General features: G+C 33.8%; 2 protein-coding genes across 2 annotated transcripts; both read right to left on the bottom strand.

Annotated features, from left to right (window-relative positions):
* Positions 1-3: 3 nt before the first annotated feature.
* LOC9299548 (disease resistance RPP13-like protein 4) lies at positions 4-3,131 on the bottom strand. The gene is made up of 2 exons (XM_021015863.1): positions 2,680-3,131; positions 4-2,315 (listed from the first exon to the last, which is right to left on the bottom strand). Exon 2 carries the CDS (start codon positions 2,282-2,284, stop codon positions 119-121), a length of 2,166 nt encoding a protein of 721 aa, XP_020871522.1. The 5' UTR covers positions 2,285-2,315; positions 2,680-3,131; the 3' UTR covers positions 4-118.
* Positions 3,132-3,283: 152 nt separating this feature from the next.
* Positions 3,284-6,485, bottom strand: LOC9299547. The gene is made up of 2 exons (XM_002863425.2): positions 5,838-6,485; positions 3,284-5,404 (listed from the first exon to the last, which is right to left on the bottom strand). Exons 1-2 carry the CDS (start codon positions 6,223-6,225, stop codon positions 3,396-3,398), a joined length of 2,397 nt encoding a protein of 798 aa, XP_002863471.1. The 5' UTR covers positions 6,226-6,485; the 3' UTR covers positions 3,284-3,395.
* Positions 6,486-9,445: the final 2,960 nt, after the last annotated feature.

The raw sequence follows: 9,445 nt of genomic DNA, 5'->3' as shown, positions 1-9,445 counted from the left end.
AAGAACGATAAATATTTAATTACATACGCAGGAATGTGTAATTATTCAGGGTGTAGAGACAGATACATGATATCTAAACAAGTAAACAGAGGCTATTGAGAAACTATGCAGCTTATTTTCACATATTTGGTGATGTCTCTGGCTGTGACCTCCAGACTCCATTACCATCTGTTGGACAGAATGCGATTTTAGGGCATTTATATTTCTCCAACAGTGTCATTTTTGGAAACAGATCTTTCAAATCTCTCCACTCAACCTTGAATTCATGCAGATACTTCAAACGCAAGATCTCAACGGCCCATTTGTCTTCTGTGTTTCGACTTTCATCACTCATACGACTAAGTTTTCCTCCTTTGATGGAGAGTCTTTTAAGCTCTTTAAGATCTTTGGGATTTAACCAACTCGGAGGTTCTGTTTCAGGGAAACATTCTAGCTCCAACTTCTTCAAACTATCAGGGAATTTATAGGTATCATCTATTGATTGATCTTTTTGCCATCTTATTCCCCATTTCTTGGTTTGGTTGCCCATTCCCATTAACAGTTTTGCTTCTTTAGTTTCTTCTCCTCTTCGGTCATCCACAGGGAATCGCGCTCTCCATGCGAATGTCAGACTCTCAAGTTGCTTGAGGTCTCTCAATGACTCAATTAGATTTTCTGCCTTGAAACGGTAATTTTTTATGGTTATGCTTAGCTTCCTCAGATTCACCAGGTGTTTAACTGCACAATTGTGTTCATCATCTGACTGACTAATCACAAATCCCTTAAGAACCTGTAATCCTGAGAGTTTTTCAAACCTATCAGGCATGCAATCTAGCTTAAGGCATTCTGATACATCCAAGTAAATCAGATTCTCAAGTGAGCCTATATCGTTAGGAAGAACCTGTAGATCGTAGCATGCTCTAAGATCCAAGATCATCAATTTTTGGAGCGCACAAATTGAGTTATCGATCTTTTTGATTCCTGAGATCCCTTGAAAACTTGCAAGCCTCAGATTCTTCAGAGACTTCATATTTTTAAGAAACTCCGTGCTCTCAACTTCAATGTGGCGCTCAGCCATCCGCTCCCATCTTCCTAAATAAAGCACTCTAATTGAATCCATTAACGGAAACCACTTGAATGTGAAATCAGGGAACCGTTCAGAGGAATTGAAAACCGTCTGCAATGTTTTCGGTTTCATTGCAGATGTTTTTGCGTCTCGTAGCAACGAGGAATCTTTTACTAGGCAGACCTTTTTCTTCGATGATTTTTTCATGATAAGCTTCCCATTATGGTTGTAGAGTTCAAATAGATCCATTTTTTTGGCTAAGTATATAACTGCAGAATGCACATGAGGCTCCATCTTATAACTATTTGGTAGCAGTTTCCTCTCATCTTCGACCGGCTCAAGTAATTTTTTTGTTGAGAATGCATCAAGAATTCTCGTTACTGAGTTTTCAGAATCATCACAATCGATGAAACCTTCTCCGATCCACCAATACATCAACATTGTCCTTGTAACCTCTCTGTTTTCCGGGAACACGGCGAAGGACAACAAGCAGAGCTTCTGAGTGAAGTCATCAAGGCCTTGAAATTTCTCTACAACGTCTTCAAAACCTGAGGAATGTTTGAAATCTTCAGAAACGTGGAGGTCGGGCAAGTATATGTCGCTCCCGGTCTCATTGATCTCATCAATATCCTCATCGGTTAGAGATTCCGTGATGCTTAACACCCTGGATGATTGTTTGTAGAGCGATGATGGGATCTGGCACTTCAAGGCGGAGATCTTTCTTCTGATTTCTTTGAGATCCTGAGTGCGGGACTTGATTGAACCCGTCTTCTGTAGTGTCGCTCCAACCATACTTGAACGAAGATCATTCTCCAACGACTTGCTCATATTGTTTTGAAACTGAGTCCAATTCTTAAATGCAGATATCATCTGACCAATGTCACTCTGCAATTTCCGGATCTCGAGGTGTGCATCTTCATCTTCGTCAGTGTTTCGCATGATTCTTCTGCTTCCACCTTGACTGTCTTTACTATCGCTTGCATGGTTTGTTGCCTCGTTCTTCACCTTACAAATTTTTTTAAGTTTTTCTCTGAACCGAACCCACCAAGATGGTCTCTTCTTCTCCTCATTTCGTCTGTCACAGGACTTGGTGTGTCTCTTCTCCTCACTTCGTCTTTCGCTCGGCTGTTCATTGTTGTTAACAGTAGCTTTCTTGGATAGAGGTATTTGACTTAGCTGAGTCTGCAACTCAGATAGGTAGCTGATAATCTTGTCGATATTATATTCTTGCTGCGTCATGATCAGAATGGTAACGAGTACCTGCAATTCCCTACAAAGGACGAAGATTTGATGTGTGTGATTCAACTGCATATGATGCGTAGAGTTCTTCGAAATAAAAAATCAGAGAGACAACTTGCAGACCTAGCTAACAAGATATCTGTCAGACATGGGACTAGTTGATGAAGAACCAACTCGAAATATGAACCCGATGAAGCGAAGCCAAAACGAATACTTTTCCATGTAGTAACCATTGTTTAAAGACTAGAAACAAGATTTATGATCCTAAGTTATGTTCGACATTTTGGCTTGTGCAAAACTCCAATGAGTGTAATATGTCTCCAACAGTGATTATATGCAACCCAAATAACAAAAAAAGCTTTTATTGAAAAGAACAGGGAAAACATTGTTTGTACCTTATAAAGTCTTTTTACCGAAAAGATGTCATTCAGGTATTTTAACGAACACCTTGTGAGCGGTCCTCTTTTCTTTTTTTTTTTTTCTCAATAAGAAACTCAAAAAGTCTTCCTTTTTTATAACATGAAAACAACATCCCATAGACATCGAACAGAGACAGAGGAAAAGCATCAAGATACTGTTCCTTACTTCCTCATCAGGCGAAGAAATGGAAGAGAACAAAATCTCTGTGGAGAAAAAAAAAAGAAGAAGCAAAGTATCGCTACTGATCATGTAAAACACATGTCCCTTAAGCTTTCACAGATTCATGGTTATACACCAAAACTTAATCCATCTTATCGACTTCTAACCAATTCTCCAAACGCTTTTCGAATTGCCAATTTTTTCGAAACCCTAAGTTGATCCAAAACCCTAGAGTATTCCTTGTAAGACAAGGCTCGAGCAAATAATACTTTATTCCTTCCTCGTATTTTTTTTCTTCCTAAAATCGAGCTTTGGACGATTCTAATGAACGGTTTAGCCGGTCTTTTCACGAAATAGTCTATGTCCGAAAGGAGTCGACAAATTCTTTTTGTATTACAGATCAATGCAAATTGATTTCGGTAATGAGTCGACAATCAAATGAAATGTGCTTGAAATTGGAAACAGAGCCAAAAGATATTACAAATCACAGACACACAATATAAATAAAATAAAAAGATATTATATATAACTATCACTCTCCTACAACGAGTTTAGCTCTAGCATCTCCTTTATTGATCTGAAACTGATCTCCTAATCCGAAGTGAGCCATCAACAACCAAACAAAGTTAAGTAGCTCACCGCCTCTGCTAAGTTGCGCCACATGTTCCGTCGCTTTACAATGACTTGCTGCGTAACATAGCAACTCAACCCACACTTTGCTCAACACTTTCCATTTCCCATCTTCATTACTACTGTCTTTCAAATTCTGAAGCTTTTTGGCCAACATACTCGCATCAAAAAGAACCGACTTGCTTCGATCTCCCTTCACAAGAATCGGTTCAATATCGGTACTAACCGATAAAACCGTCTCACTCGCTCGTTTCATATCTCTTAAGTCCTTGATTTGCCGTCCTTTGAAAAACCTCTCAGCTTCAGCTTTAGTGTCTCTGAACCGTATAGTCCCGATTCCCGCCACTTCTGACATCAGTTTCGGTCGCATTATCAACAAATACATCATGTAATCCGATATAATCTTGCTGAATTCTCGGTCATCATAACTTTCTTTGCTCAGATTCTCCATCTTCCCAACATCTTCTTTTTGAAAACAGAGCTCAGTAGCAATATGCCAAAGGAGGAGACTTTGATCATAATCAACTTTCTCTATATAACGCATCAATGTATCAACTTCCGCCAATTTCGAATCTCGTAAAGCCCATTCTCCTCTCGCCCAAGACACTTTCTTTGCAACTTCAGGTGTTTCCGCAAAGCTGGACTTATCCTTCAGCTCATTGAATATAAATTCCCATTGATTCTTCGTCAACGGCTCTCTCGAAATGAACCTAATCTCGTCTAGATAAGATTTAACACTGAAGATTCGATCAATGTATTTCCAAAGGACTCTAAAAACTTCAGGAATACCGGCAAAGAATACGAGGAATATCGGGTAAACCGTGTAACGAATCATCCGATTCTTTTTAGACCACCGTCGGAGCACGCTTCTTATTGATCTATTAACATTCTTGATCGATCCAAACAACATTTTGATTCTTCTGATCACCAGATCGAATAGCGAAACCACGGATTCCCACACTAAAACATTGCAGTTTCTCTTCTTATGGATTCTTGAAACTTTGGCTTTCAGACAAAATCCGATGAAATTAAATCCGTAGATCGTGCCTGACCATCTCCGTGACAAAAACCCCGTCGAGAGCACCTTGTGGGTCTGGTTTCCGTTGCATGTATGCTCCTTCCAACGCGGTTTCCTAAACGCGAGAAACCAATTGAGTAAAAAGTCGATAGAACTATTATTCTTTTCCTCTGGATCATCCTTAAGCTTTCTCAATACCGCGAATGTCCAATCCGAGAACAAGAAAATGACCATTGATGCAAGATCAAGTGCGATACCAACTATAAACAAAATGTAAGTGATCACAACATCTGCTCCATGAAAATCCTTAGACTTAAGTGGCCTACGATGGAAGACAAAGAAGGAAGAAAGAAGCGATCCAAAGGAAATTAACCGAAACAGAGTACCGATTCCCGTATGAAGAATTGCGGTTTTCGTATACATCGATTCGTATAGAAATCCAAGCTCGGTTTCGATAATCCGAAGAGCTTCTCCCGGTTTCAACTTATTGAAGAAATCTCTGCTTTCGTCTCGCTCACGGAAACTGAAAATAAGATCAACAACAAGACCTTTGAAAGTGTTGAAGAATTTGTAGCCGTATTGAACGATTTCGAGATCGGTTAAATCTCGGTCCGGTATAACGAGTGTAGGGGGTCTCTCGTGCTTGTCGGGTTCGTCGGTTAAGAAGATTTCAGTTGGGAGATTTGACTTTTTTCTTGAAGCGTATTCTTCCATTAGCTTAGCGTAGTTAGGACCAGCGTCTGCTCGTTGAAGCATTCTGTCTTTGAATTTGTCCAAGCTCGCTGAGTACAATGCTCGTGTCCTCTCCACGTATTTAATCGTTGCGGTGATGAATAAAAGTGTGATTGGTGGCCATAGTGCGTTTTCTAGCGATTGCACCACCGCATAAACACCTGAAAACGACATAAAAATCACAATGTTATAAGAAAGGGCTTATAACCTTAATAATGAGGTTAGTTTTGTTCTAATTAATCCTTAAAACGGTAAAATATTGAGATTCTTTCTACATATAGATCCACCTGTTATTGATTTTTAACGATTTAGTTAATGACTATCTAATTAATCACAATAGACTTTCTATTATTTTCATTAAAACAATGAAATGGGCGGAAAAATGTTTTTAGTCAAGTGGTTTAATATCGACTTCTGCGGTTTTTTCACCATCCCGCGTTGTAGAGTTTTGGTTATACCAACCAATAAAAAGCCTATATTACATTTTACTATTTGTTACTTGATAAGTGATAAATAATGTTCTATCTTCATGCAATGCACATATAATTTAGTTTCCAAGATATATATATATGAATCGTGTTCACCCTTTCTTACCTGCAAGCGCTTGAGAGACGAGGCCAAACAAATGACGTTGCCATAACGCATTATCCTCAAGAGCCAACGCGGTAATCGTGTCCGGACCACCAAGATGCAACAACAAGAATGGTGCCCATAGAGCAAGAAGCTTCTTGTTTTTTGGAGGATCGTCAGGTTCTGGTTCTTTCCCTTGGTTTTTAGTGATCTGAGACACCGCATAATTAGCGGTCCAATCCGCTAAAAGATATGCGGTCCATAGAAACGCAGCGAGCAACTTCTTTGATGTGCGTTTCCGCATTGGTGCAAGGAAGATAAGAGACGTTTGGAACAACAGAGATAATATCACAAGTCCTCTGATGTTCCACTTGTCTAATATCTTTTTTATTTTTGGTGGAATCACTTGCATTGTTATTACTCTTTTTGTCTGGAAAAACTAAGCTCGTTAAGTATCAAAATTTGCTGTATCATGCTTTCTTACTCAAGGTACGTATATATAAGGGATTAGATTATTTGTTAACTATTTGACCGGAAATTTATAAATGAAGCTATTTTAATAACACGTGAATTCTGTTCTTGCATTCCTTTCTTATATTCCACGGTAACTCTTTAACCAAGGGCTTTTTTCTGTTTCAGAATAAAATATTCTTTCCTTGTTGTTAATAAAATCAAGAAAATCATACTTTACTCTTTCACACACGTTACTTAAAACTAGATATTAACCCGCGGTACACCGCAGGTCTATAATTTTATTAAATAATAATAAAATTAATTTTTTTTTAAGATGATCTATAGATATATGCTATTGTTTTGTTTGATTTAAATGTATGGTACACACGATATCTTATAACTAAAGATTTAAAATTTGAAGTTTTATTTGTTTTGTTAATATTATTTGTTTAGTTTTGTTTAGTGTTTAAGATTGTATAGTTATATTTTGATTGTTAATTATAGGATTTCACCTGTAGTATATCATACTGTATTAATATCGACCCCAAATCCGTCTGACCATATAACTCTGTCCCGTGAAATCTACATCATTTTGTCATTTTCCAATAAAATTCAAATATTTCTAATATTCGAAACTTCATTTAATATCGACCCAAAATTCATAATAGTATTTTGATTGTTATATCTAGGATTTCACCCGTAATATACCGTCCCGATTAATATCTTTTGTAAATATTTATAATGTTTAAATTTCTTATAAATTATTATAAAATTCAACTATTTAATATTTGAAACTTTATAAAATTCCTAATATTATAAATATTTAAAACGTTTTATAAAAATAAACTTTTTTAAATGTTTAAATAATTATAATATTTTACTTTTAATAAAGTTTAAATGTTTATAATAATTTGAAACTATTTAAAAGTTTCAATAAAAAATATTAGAAAACATTAAACATGAAATACATTGGATAAGAAAATAAAATATATATGATGTGATTGTTAACCATATAAAACATGTAATTGTTGTAAAAGGTTTTAAAAGATTAGAAAAATTACACTTACCAACCAAAACTCGGATCCACAGGTTTTAGTAAAAGCATATATCATAAAAACAATTAAAATACATAACATTAGAATAATGAAAATTAAGAATAAGAACTTTACTTTATTAACAAATTCATTTCCTTTTTACGTTAAAGAAAAAGATTTTAATAGAATGGACTTGTTATGTTAGCCTATAAAAGAAAATCATTTACAAACATTATGAGGAAACATGAAATTATGAAAATGTAAAAAAATATTGGACATTAAAAAAAATTCGTATCTGAAGATAAGAAGAAGGACTAACTAACCTTTTAATGCATACCTTATTTGATAGTTTCTTTGGAGACGGAGTTGATGATGTCCATAATTTCCAAAGATCTTAAAATCGAAAGCTGCAACATAAGAAAAGTAGGTGACAATTAATTTTTTAAAAGAAAACAAACGTGAAATATAAAATGTACTAAGAACATTGTTTAAAAGAAGCCATATAAATCTCTATTACGAAAACGTTTAGTATTGTGGATCAATGGTTGAAAAGATCTTTTTTATATAGATGAATGAAAAGTACTCGAGAAGTTTAGGTTTGATCTAAAAATTAAAACAATTTTGCAAATATTGGAAAATTAAATATTTGATTCCTAATATATTCGATTTTGTATTATCAACTGAATAACGTCTATATGCATGGTGGGATTTATGAATGAGGAAAGCTAATTAAAGATATTTCCATTTGTTTTAGGAAGTTTGTTGAATAATATCTAAACGAAACAAAAAAAATCTTTTAAAGATATTTTATGAGAAATAATATATTCGCCAATTTGGGTTGGGGATCAAGTATATGAAAATCTCGTAAATATTATATGTTATATTTATTACATATACTAATTTTCACATTGTAGTTATTTAAATCAAAGAATTTAATGAGTTAATTATGGAATACAAATATCTATGTAAATAAAAAAGTTTAAAGAACCAATAGCGCTGAAATTGATTTTTTTGCTATAACGATTACTAAAACATTTAAGTAAATAAAGATATTTCGTTATGATTTTTCAGCATATTCGAATTGTTGATTATTTCAAAATTTAAGGATGTTTAAGAAATCATGATTGATTTCCGATTTCATAAATTTTGATTAGAATTAAAAATAAAAGATTTAGTATTTAGATAAGGAATATACTATAATAAGGATTATTAGTACTCGAATATATTAGGAATATTCGTATTGTTAGTTTATTTAATTCAAAAATTATAATTTGTGGATTTAAAGGAAGATCTTCTCGAGATTTTAGGCATATAATCGAGATTTTAGTAACAAACTGTGATCACATTAAATTTTCGAAAGATTTGTGTCGAAATTGTTAGAAAAAAATTAGGATAGATAATGTTTGGTTAGTATCTTTTTAATATTTTCAAATCTTTAGAATTAAACTCATTGACATTATATTGTTGAATTTATTTTTTAAAAATGACGTAATATTAAATAAAAAAATAAATAACTAACTATTTTCATTTGATGGTGTAGACAAATTATTATTACTATTTATGTAATTTAATTACAAATAACAAATATTAATTTTTATAACAAAACAAATTATTTTCGTAATAACAATTTTTCCCCAAATCAATCTTTTACAAAATATTTATTTTAATCACATATTCTTTCTATATAGAAATAAATAGTTAAATAATTATGGTTAGAAGTAGTTAAGGTAAATAACAAATATGGTTAGTTTAGATATATTATATATATTTCTAATTTAGGTGTTAATTAAGAATTAATGTCGTTTTTATTACAAACTTCCTTAAATTTCTTATTCTAGATCCGAATAGAGTTAAACCCGGGTAAAACCCGGATCCAAAAGACTTTTTGCAAAAATCCCCTGTAAAAATGTATATGTAGATAGTACAAGATTTTCTGTTTTTGGCTTGATTTTGTGTAACTGACAAAAAACTATATTTTTGAAGTGAAAAATATATAGAAACAACGAGATATCCGTGAATCTATCTTATTATATAAAGTATGGTTTTCAAAGTTAATAACTCATAGCATTGTATCGATCTCAGATTTTGACACGTGTAAATAAAAAAATTTCTTTTATCAAAGTTAGTAACTCATAGGATTGTGCC

This window comes from Arabidopsis lyrata (genome assembly GCF_000004255.2).
Source record: "Arabidopsis lyrata subsp. lyrata unplaced genomic scaffold ARALYscaffold_8, whole genome shotgun sequence".
NCBI lineage: Eukaryota > Viridiplantae > Streptophyta > Magnoliopsida > Brassicales > Brassicaceae > Arabidopsis > Arabidopsis lyrata.
This window is presented reverse-complemented; position numbering and strand designations above follow the sequence as displayed.

Bases quoted from the DNA above. Each gene is read 5' to 3' on its own strand.
- LOC9299548 (XM_021015863.1), bottom strand. From the start codon at position 2,284: ATGACGCAGCAAGAATATAATATCGACAAGATTATCAGCTACCTATCT.
- LOC9299547 (XM_002863425.2), bottom strand. From the start codon at position 6,225: ATGCAAGTGATTCCACCAAAAATAAAAAAGATATTAGACAAGTGGAAC. The intron at 5,405-5,837 runs GTAAGAAAGGGT...TGTCGTTTTCAG, and splicing joins CGTCTCTCAAGCGCTTGCAG to GTGTTTATGCGGTGGTGCAA.